Genomic DNA, 15,462 nt, shown 5'->3' on the forward strand with positions numbered 1-15,462 from the left:
ATGGCAATATTTCATCTCTTCTTATGGCTGAGTAATATTCCATTGTATATATGTACCACCGCTTCTTTAGCCAATCATCTATCTTAGGACGCTTTCGTTGCTTCCATGTTCTAGCTACTGTGAATAATGCTGCTATGAATATCGGTGTGCAAATATCTTTTCGGATATGGGTTTTCAAGACTTTGGTGTAAATATTCAGTAGAAGGATTGCTGGATCATATGGTAGATCAATTCTTAGTTTTTTGAGGAACCTCCATACTGTTTTCCATAGTGGCTGTACCAATTTGCAGTCCCACCAGCAGTGTATGAGGGTTCCTTTTTCTCCACATCCTCTCCAGCATTTGTTATAACTTGTCCTGTTGATGATAGCCATTCTAACAGATGTGAGATGATATCTCATTGTGGGTTTGATTTGCATTTCTCTAATAGCTAGCGATGTTGAGCATCTTTTCAAATATTTCTTGGCCATTTGTATATCTTCTAGAGAGAAAAATGTCTGTTCAGATCCTCTGCCCATTTTTTGATTAGATCGTTCTGTTGTTGTTGTTGTTGTGGTGGTTATTGAGTTGATAAGTTCTTTGTATATTTTGGATATTAAGCCCTTATCAGAGGCATTGCGTGCAAATATATTTTCCCATTCAGATGATTTTCTCTTTACTTTGTTGACAATTTCTTTTGCTGAGCAGAAGCTTTTTAGTTTGATCCAGTCCCATTCATTAATTTTAGCTTTTACTTCCCTTGCCTTTGAGGTCAGATTCATAAAATTCTCTTTAAGTCCAAGGTCTTAGAGTTGTTCCTATGTTTTCTTCTACGCATTTTATTGTTTCAGGTCTTATATTCAGGTCCTTAATCCATTTCGAGTTAATTTTGGTGTGTGGTGATAGACAACAGTCTAGTTTCATAGTTTTGCAGGTGGCTTTCCAGTTTTCCCAGCACCATTTATTGAAGATTTCTCCACTGTATGTTTTTGGCTTTTTTGTCAAAAATTATTTGCCCATGTAAATATATGTTAACTTCTGGATTCTCGATTCTATTCCTCTGGTTCGTGTGTCTGTTTTGCTGCCAATACCATGCTGTTTTGATTACTGTCACTTTGTAGTACAATTTGAAGTCAGGCAGAGTGATGCCTCCCGCCTTGTTCTTTTTTTTTCAGGATGGCTTTGGCATTTCAGGTCTTTTGTGCTTCCATACAAATCTGATGATTTTTTGTTCTATTTCTTTAAAAAATGCTGGTGGGATTTTGATGGGGATTGCATTAAATCTGTATAATGCTTTAGGTAATATGGTTATTTTAACTATATTGATTCTTCCAGTCCAAAAACATGGAATATTTTTCTATTTCTTTGTATCTTCTTTGATTTCTTTTAAAAGGGTCTTGTAGTTTTCATTATATAGGCCCTTCTCATGTTTCATTAAATTTATTCCTAGGTATTTTATTCTTTTTGTTGCAATTCCGAAAGTATTATTTCATCCACTTCTTTTTTTTTAACACTTCAGTATTAGAGTATAGGAACGCTATGGATTTTTGAACATTGATTTATTTTGTTTCCAAAAACTTTATGTATTTGCTTATTGTTTCTAGTAGTGTTCTTGTGGAGTTTTTAGGGTTTTCTATATAGAGAATCACGTCATCGGCAAATAGTGACAGTTTGACTTCTTCATTTCCTACTCGGATGCCTTTTATATCTTTTTCTTGCCTGATTGCACTCGCTAGGACCTCCAATGTTATATTGAATAACAGTAGTGATAGTGGACAGCCTTGCCTTGTTCCTGATCTTAGGGAAGGTTTTTATTTTTTCACCATTAAGTATAATGTTGGCTGAGGGTTTGTCATAGATGGCCTTTGTTATGTTAAGGTACTTTCCTTCTATACCGATTTTGTGAAATGTTTTGATCATAAATGGATCTGTATCTTGTCGAAGGCTTTTTCTGCATCTATCGATATGATCATATGTTTCATATTTTTAAATTTAGTCGATTTGCATATGTTGAACCATCCCTGTGCCCCTGGGATGAAGCCCACTCAATTGTGGTGTATAATCTTTTTAATATGTTGCTATATTCGCTTTGCTAGTATCTTATTTAGGATTTTTGCTTCTGTGTTCATGAGAGATATTGTTCTGTAGTTTTTTTTTGTTGTGTGTTATCTTTATCAGGTTTTGGTATCAGAGTAATATTTGCCTCATAAAATGAGTTAGGAAGTATTGCCACCTCTTCGATTTTTTCGGAAGAGTTTGAGGAGAATAGGTATTAAATCTTCTTTGAATGTTTGGTAGAATTCACTGGTGAAGCCATCTGGTCCTGGACTTTTACTTTTTGGTAGGTTTTTGATGATTGTTTCAATTTCCATGCTGCTGATCGGTCTATTTAGATTTTCCGGTTCTTCTTGATTCAATCCAGGAAGGTTGTATTTTTCTAAGTACTGATCCATTTCTTCTAGGTTATTAAATTTGGTGTTATATACTTTGTCATAGTATTCTTGTGTGTTCCTTTGTATTTTTGCAATGTCTGTCATAATTTCCCCTCTTTCATTCCTGATTTTATTTATTTGTGTCCTTTCTCTTTTTTCTTTAGTGAGTCTAGCCAGGGGTTTGTTAATTTTATTAACCTTCTTAAAGAACCAGCTCTTTGTTGCATTTCTTTTTTCTTTTTTGTTTTCAATTTCATTTATTTCTGCTCTAATTTTGATGATTTCTTTCTTTCTGCTGATTTTAGGCTTCATTTGTTCCAGTTTTTTAAGATGAAGCGTTACGTTGTTTATTGGGGCTCATTCTTGTTTTTGGAGATTGGTCTGTAATGATGTGAACTTTCCTTTTATGACCGCTTTTGCTGTGTCTCAAAAGTTTTGATATGTTATACTATCATTTTCATTTGTATCTATGTATCTCTTGATCTCTCTTTTTGTTTCTTCTGTGACCCAGTTATTCTTCAGTAGTATGTTCTTTAATCTCCATGTATTTGTGGTTCTTTCCACTTTGTTTTTACAGTTGATCTCTAGTTTTAAAGCATTATGATCAGAGAATATGGCTGGTATGATTTCAACCCTCTTATGTTTGTTGAGGCTCTATCTCTGTGTCCCACCCAGTATGTGGTCAATCCTTGAGCGTGGTCCCTGTGTACTAGAGAAGAATGTATAAGCAGCTATTTTGGGATGGAAGGCCCTGTAAATGTCAATTATGTCCAGTTGGTCTAATGTGTCTTTTAAGAATGTTATTTCCTTATTGATTTTCTGTTTGAATGATCTATCTATATCTGAGTGTGGGGTATTTAGATCCCCTACTATGATAGTGTTTTGGTCTGTTTCTCCCTTTAGTTCTATTAGTAATTGCTTTACATATTTCGGGGCTCCCTGATCGGAAACATAGATAGTAATAAGTGTTATATCTTCTTGGTGCATGATTCCATTTATCATTATGAAGTCTCCCTCAGTATCTTTTTTTTTACCTTTTGTATTTTGAAGTCTATTTCATCTGATATTAGTACCACTACTTCTGCTTTTCTCTGAATGCCTTTTGCTTGAAATATCATTTTCCACCCTTTCATTTTGAGTCTATATTTGTCTTTGGAACTGAGATGTATCTCCTGGAGGCAGAATATGGTTGGATTTTGTTTTCTGATCCATTCTGCAACTTTGTGTCTTCTTATTGGTGAGTTCAGTCCATTTCCATTTAGGGTGATTATTGAAAAATGAGGTCTTCTTATAGCCATTTTATCTTTTGCTTGCTTCTGGTAGCTCGGTGTTTCCATCGTTTCCTTGTCCTTGTGTTTCTGTTTTCTTTATTTTGGTTGGCTTTTGTGGTTTTTCCCTCTGGTTCTTCTTGTTTTATGTTATATACTTCAATTCTGACTCTATGGTGTGTGATTACCATTATGAATATGAAAAGGATAATTCTATATACAGTCATCCATTTTCTTCTGCACGTGCCTTATCTCTATTCCCCTTTACAAATTTAGATCTTTGAATCCTCCTCTTTTTAGTCGTTGTAGTCTCAATTTGTCCCTATGTATGCTGAACGTTCTTTACTATCTTGCTATAGCAATTCTCTTCTTAATGTTTAAGCTTATAATGCCCTATTCTTAGTAAGGATTGCACTCCTCTGCTTCTATTTCCTTGATAGTCACCTTACTCCTAATTATGTATTTTTTTTTTCATTTTGTTTTAGGTAAGATGACTGCTTTCAGTATTTCCTGTGGTGCAGGCCTCGTAGCGGAGAATTCCCTCAGTTTTTGTATGTCTGGAAAAGTCTTTATTTTTCCTTCATATCTACAGGAGAGCTTAGCTGGATACATTATTCTAGGTTGGTAGTTTCTTTCTCTTAATTGTTTTAATATTTGATTCCACTTGTCAGAGTTGAGGCTGGGCAGCTCGATTGTGTCGACTATGCTAATTGTCATAGTCAAGGGTATTGCTGAGCTAGAAGGAAATGTTCAGTGGTGTGAGGCCCAGTGGGAAGAATGTACAAGACGCAGACATGAGGATGAAACGGCAGGCATCGACTTTATTGTGTGGAGAGCTCTTTTGTTGGAAAGTGCAGTTCTATTGGGGAGTGCAGTCTATTGCACGGGGCATGCACTCTTATGCGCATTTCTCCTGCTCCCCTTTCTTGTCTCCCTTTCTGGTCTTTCTGCTCTCCCCTTTTTCACTCTAAGGGACTGCATGTTCCTCACATAGAAGAGTACAAAAGTAGCATTCAGCCACACACGTGCGATACAATAAGCTGAGGTATGTTTACATATTTTCTAAGTCTGGGGTCCTATTCCTAGCCACGGCCTGGATCACAGCTAGACCTTTGACCAGCCAGACCTTGAGCCAGCCAGGCCTGGTGCCCATACCACTCCTTTTTATCTTGCAAGGTTTGTGCTGAGAAGTCCGATGATAATCTAATGGGTTTTCCTTTATAAGTTACCGTCTTCTTCCCCCTGGCTGCCCCTGAGAATTTCTGTCTTTGTCATTGATTTTTGATAATTTGACTACAATGTGTCTTGGTAAAGGCCTTTTTGGGTTGAGATAATTGGGTGTTCTGTCAACTTCTTGAATTCCAAGTCTCAGCTCATTCCTTAGATTTGGGAAATTCTAGTCCGCTATTTGTCTGAAAATGCTTTCTAGTCTCTGCTCCTTCTCCTCACCTTCAATAATGCCCATTATTCTTATGTTTCCTCTCCTAATGGTATCAGCTAGTTTTTGTATTTGTCTTTCATTATTTTTCATTCTTCGGTTTCTCTTCTTCCTTCTGATTCATTTTTAGCTTTCTGTCTTCGATATCATTGATCCTTTCCTCCATTTGGTCGACTCTATTTCCCAAGCTTGCTATTTCATTTTTCAACTCTTGCAGTGTGTGTGTGTGTGTGTGTTTTATTTCCAGAAGATTTATTCTGTTCTTTTTGAGGGTTTCGAGCTCCTTGCTCTTCTCATGTAGTTGTTTTTTCAATTCCTGAAATTGTTGATATGACTCATTTCGGAACTCACTGAGTTTTTTCAGAGGTACCATCCTGAATTCTCTGTCATTTATGTTGCATATTTCTGTCTGTAAGCTTATTTTCTGGAGATTTTTCTTTCTTTCTGAGATGCCTTGTCATCACGGTTGTTCATGGTGTTTAATGGACTATTTCTCTGCGTGGGCATTAATGGAAGTGTAATCACCCTTTTTTCCAGAAAGAAGATTTGTTATATAAAGGTCTTTTTAGCCTGTTGCAAAGAAGGCACTTTTCTTTTGGTTTCCAGTAGGTGGCGTCTAAGCCTCTGCTTTATATAAAGCCTTAATAATGCCTTTTTCCCCGTCTCTTACAGATGTTTAACCACTCTTACTACTCTCAGTCTCAGTCCCTGTCAGTGTTAGCGACAGTTTTGGTAGTGTTTTCTCAGATTCCCCTGGTACTCCGCGGTGTTTGGTCTTGGAGGGTATGGGGGAAGGGGTCCTCTGGATTGGGAGTTGGGGGCTGTGGCTCAGCTTCGGTTTTGCAACCACAGCTGGTAAAAATCAACTGTTGTTTTTCTGCCTTCCACTTCTCTGCTTTCTGTCCTGATGACTAGGCCCTGCCGCTGGCTGTGTGGAAGTCACAAACTCTCCCAGGCAGGGCTGTTCAGGGAAGTTGCTGCTTCTTCTACCCACCCCCTCCTCCTACAGAAAGTTCTGGTGGCTGTGAGAGGCAGCTTCTTTATTTCTCCCAGTCTACCACCCGACACCTTGGGTTCTGACCTGTGGTAGCTCTTATGTGCAGATCCCTCGCTCAGACATGCTAGTGTGCAGTTTGGATGTTTTTTGTTGAGTTTTAGATGTTTAGCTTATTGTTGTTTCAAGGGGTGAGATCTGGGATACATCTCTCACTCCGCCATGTTTCTCCAAACTCCTTGGAATTCTTATTCCTCATCTTAGAAGAGGGGCTTTCATCTTTTAACCATTGAGTATGATGTTAGTTGTGGGCTTGTCATATATGGCCTTTATTATGTTGAGGAATTCCTTCTATACCTAATTTGTTGGGAGTTTTTCTCATGAAAGGATATTGAATTTTGTCAAATGCTTTTTCTGCATCTATTGAAACGATCGTGATTTTTCATACTTCATTTTGTTAATGTTATGTATCATATTTATTGATCTGTGTATTTTGAACCATTTTTGTATTTAGGGGGAATCCCACTTGATCATATTGGATGATCTTTTTCACATATTATTGAATTTGGTTTGCTAAAATTTTGTTGAGAATTTCTGTATCTATATTCATTGTGGATATTGGCCTGTAATTTTCTTTTCTTGTAGTGTCCTCATCTGGCTTTGGTATCAGGGCAATGCTAGACTCTTAAAACAAGTTTAGAAGTGTTTTTTCCTTTTTAATTTTTTGGGAGAGTTTGAGAAGAATTGATATTAATTCTTTTTTAAATGTTTGGTAGAAGCCACCTGGTCTTGGGCTTTTCTTTGTTGGGAGGTTTTTATTACCATTTCAATCTTCTTGGTTGTTATTGGACTGTTTAGTTTTTCTATTACTTCATGATTTAGTCTTGGTAAGTTATGTGTAAATTTTTCTTTCAACTCTTTTAAATTTACTAAGAATGGTTTTATGGCAATAATTTGGTGTTCCTTAATGAAGAAAACATTTATCCTTGAAAAGAATGTGTGTTCTGAAGTCGCTGGGTATAATGTTCTAAAAATGTCAATAAGGTCAAAATGATTGTTAGTGTTGTGCAGATTTTCTATCCTTATCAATATTTTTGTCTGGCTCTCTCAAAAAAAGAGTGTTAAAATCTTTAACTGTAATTATAAATTTGTCTAGTCTCTCCTTAATTCTATCAATTTTTGCTTTATATTTTTGAGGTGCTGCTATTAGATGTGTATACATTTATGATAGTGATGTCTTCTGGATGAATTCACCCTTTAGTCTTTGGAAATGTCCCTCTTTAACTCCACTCTTTGTATGTAACAATATATTCTTTGTTACGAAGTCTACTTATCTGATATCCAGCCTTCTTATGTATATTGGTTGAATGATATATACTTTTCTATCCATTTACTTTCAACCTATCTGTGCTTTTATATTTAAAGTATACATCTTGTAGACAGCAAATCGGAGCACCTTACACTTTTATCCATTCTAGTAATCTCTGTATTTTAATTAGAGTGTTTAGTCCATTAATATGGGTGAATTTATGTCTACCATTTTATATTTTGTTCTCTGTTGCCACTCTATTTTTTTTATTCTTCTGTTTCTCCTTTCTTAAGTTTTGAGTAAATTTAATATTATTAAGATTCCATTTTAATTTATATGTTGGTTGGTTATTAAGCAGTATTTCTTGGTATTTGGGGGGGTTGATTTAGAGATATATTATACATCTTTAACTTTTCATAGTCAACTTAGAATCAATATTTTACAACTCCCAATAAAATCTAAGAAATTTGTAACACCATAAATTCACTTGACATTCTCTCCTTTTATGTTATAATTGTCTTATGCATTACATCGATATCCATTATAAACTCCACAATGCAGAGTTATAGCTTTTGCTTTAAATAAGACATATGTATTTTTAGAAAATCAAGAGGAAGAAGTGTTCATATTCACCTATATAGTGTTCTTTTTTATTTCTAATGTTCTTCATTTCTTTCTAAAGATCTGAATTTTCATCTGGTGTCATTTCCCTTCAGCCTGAAAAGTTTCTTTTAGAATTTCTTATAGTATATGCCTTCTAGTGACAAATTATCTCTCTGTCTCTGTCTCTGTCTCTGTCTCTGTCTCTGTCTGTCTATCTCTCTCTCATTCTTTTTTCTGAAACATCCTTATTTTGCTTTTATTCTTGAAGGATATTTTCCTTGGATATGGGTTAAGAGTTGACAGAAATTTTTTTCTTTTAACATGAGGAAGTCACTTCACAAACTTGCTCCAGTTTCTGAGACATCCTTAGTGTTTATATATTTCTTTCCCTGTATATAATGTGTTATTTTTCTCTGGTTGCTTTCAGGATTTTCTCTTTATTTTTGATTTTCAGCATTTTGACTATGATGTGTCCAGGTATTATTTTCTATGCATTTATTCTACTTAGGATTGCTGTGCTCCCTGAATCTGTTATTTTATATCTTTCATCGAATTTGAGGAATTTTTGACCATTATTTTTTCAAATAGTTTTTTTTTGTTCCATTTTCTGTTTTCTCATTTTCCAAGACTCTAATTGTAGTGTTTTAGGCCATTTGATATTGTTCCACAGGTTCCTGAGCTCTGTTCATTCTTTTTCATTCTTTCTTCTTGTTATTCATCAGATTGGATTATCAGAGTGCTGTATCGTCAAGGATTTTGATTTTACCTTTAATCATCTCCAGTCTGCTGTTAAGCTTATCCAGTGATTTTTATTTCAGATATTGTACTTTTTTAGTTTAAGAATTTTTATCTTTTTATAGTTTTTTATTTTGCTTAGATGTCCCAATTTTTGGTCATTATGAGTAATTTTTATTTTTACTTTCTTAAGTATGCTATAATAGCTCTTAAAAATTTTTTTGTCTGCTATATCTAGGTTATTTCTGTCGATCTCCATTGATTGTCTTCTTTCTTTAGTATGGGCAATGTTTTTATCTGGGTTAAGTAAATGTTCCCATGTTTTAAAGTATGCAGATATGAAAGTCGTTATAGCAACACAAGCCTGTAATAATCAAAATATTTCTTAATATACACTTTCAAATCTTTTTTTCTATAGTTTCTTTTGAAAATCAGCCAAATTCCTCACTTAGCATTGAAACGTCAGTTTTAATTTGAAGAGACGTATTTTGTTTACTTATTTATTTAAAAAATTATCTGCAAAGGTGATTTCTACTGATAGCCATGTGTCATTAAAGAAAAGTTCAGCAAATTTGTATTGCTTGTCTTTTGTAAAAGAAAAATAGGTATCTTATCAGTAAGTTTGATATCTTTTAAGTATTTTGTTATGAAATAACCAGGGCAATCTCATGAAGTACAAAAGATTTTCATGGTTACTCTCCATCTCATTGTAAAGTACCATAGAGATCTTATTTTTGTAAAATCAATTGCATTGATGACATTCTGTAGCACTTCATACACCTCTGTTTTATCTTCTTTGCTGTAATTGTTTGTTTTTGAATGGTAGGGTGTATAAATTTCATGTGATTTTTTTTTGTCTATAACTTGGTCTGGAATTACTATTTTTTATTAGATTCAAATCTTCCTCTCCATCAATGGCTAGCTTAAATTATTTAATACATACATTAGAGAAGTAATTTGCTAAATAGAATAGTAGTTCTACTAGAAAATTAACATTTTCTAGTAGAGATTTAGAAATTTAGTTGTTCACTAGAAAATTAGTGTTTTGTATATGGCATTATTGAAAAAAATCTAGAATATACCCTAAGCATAAACATGTGAAAAATAGATATGCTTTCATCCAATTGTATAGCAAACTTTCCATATTGAGTAATACTTTCTTCAAATATGCAATATTTTTGTATCTTTCAATAGTATTTTCTGACAAAAGGATATCTTTTAATTTTTAGCCATGTTATTTCCCATATATTTTTTCAGCTGTTTTCTCTAAAAATAGAACAATGTTCCCCAATGGTGTATGATTTTTCTTTGGTCCTTAAGTAGGAAATTTAATATGTATTACATATTTAGTAAAATATTATAAAGGCCTGGGTTAAATATTGCATGGTATTTTGAACCACTAATAAAAAAACCATTGACATTTGTCTTCATGTTCTACATGATTAGTCTTAAGAATTACGGCTTTCAAACTATCATTAACTAATATTTCAAGGTACAGTATCCACTTAGGTTAATCTTTAAAGCTAGTGAGTATAAGTATATATTTTATAGAGGCTTCTTGATAATTTTGAATTATTTGGGGCAAATTCATGTTAGGTGAAATTGCCATTGCTCTTACCTCTTAATAAAGCTGAAAACTTACTTGGAATAAAAGTATGAAGTTTAACATGATCTTATTGCCTTACACTATTTGACGTAACCATTAAAAAATGTTTTTTCATAATTTTATTATGGAATTTTGAAAACACATACAAAATATAAAAAAGAGTATAATGAACTCGATGTGCTTATAATCTAGTTTTATTAATTATCACTGTGTGGTACATCTTATTTCATCTATACCTCACCTCACATTATTTTAAATCAGTTCTCAGACAAAATATCATTTTATCTCTATATTTATATACCTCTAAAAGTTACTATAATACTAAACACATAAAAATTAATAATATATTTTAAACATTATTAAATGTTTACTGTTCAAATTTCTCCTGTTTTATATTTTATTTTTGAATATAAAAGCAATGGGCTAAGAATACATTTTGGGAGTAGACTCTACAGTACTTTCAGTTTGGTTGAATGTGAGAGAAAAGAGAGAGGAAGAGTTTGAGGATGAAATGCAATTTTCAGGGTGAGTGAGGGTGTTGTATATTGAAATAAGGAAGGATGCACAGGCGGTTAGGGTGAAAAAATAAAGAATTCATTTTAAGACAAGTGGAAATATCAGGATGGAAATGACACATTTTCATTTGGATGGATAAGTCTGGAACTCAAAAAGGCAGTGTGGCTCAGAGACGAATCTGGGAATAGATGTAGCATCTGGTTGCCAGAAAGACCAAGTCTTGATTAGAAGCTTGGAACTTCTAACGCCACCCCAGACCTCCAGGAAGGTCAGAGGGGCTGGAAACTGAGTCAGTCCCCTGTGGCCAGTGATTTAATTAATCATGCTTTTGTAATGAAACTTCCTTAAAAACCCCTTAATGAGGGGTTTGGAGAGCTTTCAGGTTGGTGAACACATGGAACTGCTGTGAGGGTGCCCCACCCATACATTGCCCTTTGAGTTCCTCTGTTTGGCTGTGCCCGAGTTGTATCCTTTATAATAACAAGATAATGATAAGCAAAGCTCTTTCCTGAGTTCCTTGAATCATTTTAGCAAATTATCAAACACGAAGGAGGGGGCAGGTTGTGGGAACCCCCTACTTCATAGTCTGTAAGACAGAAGTGTGGATAATAGGGTCCCAATATGTGTGACTGGCATATGAAGCGAGGGCCGTCTTGTGAGACTGAGCCTTTGACCTGGAGCCCTTAACCTCCAGGTAGTTAGTATCAGAATTAAATTGTAGGACACCCAGTTGGTGTCAGAATTGCTTGGTGTCAGAGGGACAAAAGCCTAAGTTACACAGCCAACACGTGGCAAACCAAGACTTGAACTCTGGTCTTCTAACTCTATTACCTACGTGTAGCACTTTACATACGAGAAGAACATTGCTTCAACTCTCTTAGACAAAAAGTGCACAAGAGCTGCCGACTGATAAACTCAAGTTGAAGAGAAGGGTGGGTGAAAAGGTGAAATAAAATCTCTTCCCTGATTCTATATCTCAAAATTTATCTAACATTAAGCTATTATTCTATCTACCAGGGAGTGCAAATTTTTGTCTTCCACACTGTCAAAACAAAAGTCTTCCAGAATGAAGCTTCCAAAGTGTTGAAGTCACTGTCGTCATCTTCTGGGAGAGTGCAGTCACTGCCATCACTGACCCCGCTTAGGCTGCGTGTAAGGATGTATAACATGCTCAGGTCACTGCCGGTTCTAAATGAACGCTTTAGGCTGCTGGAGCCACTTGTAGTTACCAAAGAAACAACATTCTCTGAAAGTGACCAAGCAAATACAGGCAGGTAGACAGTAAAACTGTTAGCTTTTGTGGTCCTTTTTATTCAACTTGTGTGAGTTTTCATTTTCTAGTTCCTTTCTTTATTACCCAGTCCTTCTGGAAAGTCTCTTTCAATATATTTTTCTCAAGGTTAGGAATCAAATAAAACCTTCTGTTTATTGTCATCAGGGATAATGGATTTGGATTTCTATTTAATAGATTCTTACCTAAGTGAGGTAAAGCATTCCACCCTAGCATTCAAGATAATTCAAGATTATTGTTACTCCTTATATCATAAAGTCTACGTGACAAACTTTGATAAAAATGTAGAACCTAAACAAATTCTTTTACAATTTACTAAAAAGGATAGGCGGAGAAAAATTTACCTTCTAGAACAAAACGACTTCTGATGAACACTGTGGGGAGTTGTTTGTAATGTATCATGCTTTTGATCTGTGAATATTGTAAATTTCTATGTACTTATACTTTTATTTCCAATTAAAATTTTTGCACTGCTTTAACCTCTGGAAAGGGAATTTTTTGTTGTTAAAAAAACCGAACAAACATGTTTTATAACCTGAAGAAGTGGCTCTATGAGAAATGGGAAGTGAGACATAGGAAGATTAGCTGGATATTTCCTTCTAGTTCTTGATATATCTGCCTTTTTATTGACACAGCCTCACAAAATGAAAAAGTTAGTCACAATCACCCCTTGTGGCTTTTAAAAGATCTAACTGCTTATGGAATTGCAAACGCTTGAATTATAAATGGCTTCCTAAATAAAAAATGACCTCCATTGGGGTGGGGAGCACTCCCATTGGATTTAGGAGATACGGTCTTTGAATTGCTATGTTCTGTTTTGTCATAAACTAGGCAACTGCTGTGAGTGTACTGAACTAAGGGACTAACAAATGTCAGGTAAGCTGTGGCATACCCTTTTCACCACGCCCTAAAATACACGTGTTTTGTATAGAAATGGTTGTAAATGTTGGATTTCTTGGCATCTAACAAAAGCTTCTTTCATCTGTAGGATAATTGAGGCCTTACAGGATAATGGGGAAAAAAATAAAGGGAAAAGAATAAAGAAAACAGTTCTCAGTGGTCAGTGTTTTTAGGGGTGTTATGGTACTATGCCTAGAGAGGGGCTGGATACAGGGAAAATTATAAGACGCGGTTGACCCACCCTATGTCCCAAAATATATATTCAAATGAAAATAAACCTTCAGTAAGAGCCATTTTAAATGTGACAAACAAACAAACAAACAAACAAACCCAAAGAGCCACATTTAGCCTGTGGGTGGAGTTTATGTGTTATTACTTTGGTGATTTTAGTTTTCTTTGCACTTTTTTCAGCACTCTTGGGGTATAGCAACCAAAATTCTATATAATGTTCCTGGAATGGCTGTAGCATAAAAATGTACAAGCTCCACATACGTATTGTGGAGGCTAAATCAGGCAGACATTGATGCTCCTACCATGAAATCCTACCATTAGGAGATAATTCTATTGATTTAAGCCTTTACCTCATGCACTGGTCAGGAATCTTTTCACGTAGTGATAGAGATCTGAGTCAAACTAGGTTAAGGGTCAAAGATAATTTAATGGCTCCATTAACTATAAAGTCCAAAGGCCGAGTTGGTTTTAATTAGGGTGACTATATGTTCTGGTTTGCCTGGGCCAGCCCCAACTTACACCTGTTGTCCTGACTTAAGTATTACTGGGAGCCCCTTTTACTCTCTAAAGTGTCCTGGTTTGAAACATAAAATAAAGGATAGTGCTAACTTTAGGTCTCGAGTTGAAATGCAGAGTTCAAAGAATGTGTTAAGACACTTTTTCTCTCCCTGTTTTTTGGCTCTTTGTGCTTCTGTGTTTGCCTTCATTCTTAAATTGGGTATACATGGGTTGAAATTGGCCATCGGCATCTCTGTCCTTCTGCCCTGCAAATTCCCATCAGTGTTTCCCATTGGCTGCAGCCAACTAGAAGCCCGCTGAGCCAGTAACCTGTGGGGCTCAGTTCCCTGTGATATGAAGCAAAGCAAGGGGAGGGAGAGGAAAAGACCTAAGGACAGGCATGATTTGCTTGGTTGTGTGTCCACAGGCATGTGTTCAGGGAGCGTTGGTTCAGCCTGGGTTACATACCCACTGTGAAGTGGAAGGATGGGGGTCGACTTGATTGACTGGATATCCTGGAGTGAAGAATAGATAGTTACACCAAGGATGGGATGCTAGCACCAAAATGTTAAGGTGCTTCCACTACATTTTCTGGCAAAATACAAGTACCCCCTGGGAAGACAATCATTTTCAGGCTCATCAATCATGTCCTTTACTCTGAATGAGCCTATTAGATCCTTGTCTGAGCAGGGTTTGAATAGGGTAGGTAAGGAAAGCAAGAAATTATTTGTTGCCTTGGAAGTTGGGGAGCAAGGATGGAGACTTAGAAGCAGAAAGGTGACTTACTGAAAAAAATTTCAGAAGAGACTCAGAGTACTGTAAAACTGGTTTTCATGACATTATATATGGACAACTTTCAACGTTCTGATTTATATTGTGTGATAAGAGTGTCCTAAAGACTTTTTGTTTATGGCAGCACATGTAGTTTCTTTGGGGGAACAAACCATCTTGACCTTTGGATTTTCTTTCCAGGGTTTTAACTGACAGTTCAGAGCTCACTGTTTAATTGTTAGTCTGGATTGCTTTTTTTCTGATCCTTTCCATTTTAAAGTTTATCTTGCTTTCTTTTTTCTATCACCAACAAATGAACATTATTCTCAGGATCATTGCTATCAGTTGGTCATTGCCTCATCAGAAGAGTTTGGCATTCTTTGCTAACGTTTGGGAAACTCAGGCCAGAAGTGCTGACTGGGTTATACCAGCCTGGCAACCACGGGAGCTCTCTGGCTCTGTGGAACCTCCTTCATGTGACTCTGGGCCTTTCAGCACCTGGCTCCACAGAAGAAGTCCCAAACAGAGCCACAGGATTAGGTTCTACCCTGGGGACAAAGATGGGGGGTAGGGTGGGGCAGGTTACATTTACATTTATATTTTTAAAACACTGTGTTAACCATTGTATAATTATTTTAAAAGATATCCACAATGTATGTATTTTTAAAAAGCAAAATCCATAATTCCATAACCAAACATATCAATAATGTCTGTTTTTCCATGTTACTTTATGCTTTCTTTGATTAACAAGAAATTTACATAACTGTAATAACAGCAAATGAAATTTTATTCTGATTTTCATTTAAAATTACCCAGTAAAGCCATCCTTATAATAATTAATGATTTCATAATGTAGCATGATTTCCTAAGTTGATTTTTTATTGGATAGCTA

At 35.5% G+C, this 15,462-nt stretch overlaps 1 protein-coding gene across 1 annotated transcript in view; it reads left to right on the forward strand.

Moving 5' to 3' along the window:
* ADGRG7 (adhesion G protein-coupled receptor G7) overlaps positions 1-12,579 on the forward strand; it is a 65,929-nt gene extending 53,350 nt beyond the window's left edge. The window contains exon 16 of the mRNA XM_039856811.1: positions 11,897-12,579. Within this exon, the coding sequence (XP_039712745.1) occupies positions 11,897-12,157 (261 nt within the window). The 3' untranslated portion in view covers positions 12,158-12,579. The remainder of the gene's footprint in view (positions 1-11,896) is intronic.
* The last annotated feature ends 2,883 nt before the right edge of the window (positions 12,580-15,462 follow it).

The sequence above is a fragment of the Pteropus medius genome, unplaced genomic scaffold, assembly GCF_902729225.1.
Source record: "Pteropus medius unplaced genomic scaffold, Ma_sr-lr_union100, whole genome shotgun sequence".
NCBI classification, from domain to species: domain Eukaryota; kingdom Metazoa; phylum Chordata; class Mammalia; order Chiroptera; family Pteropodidae; genus Pteropus; species Pteropus medius.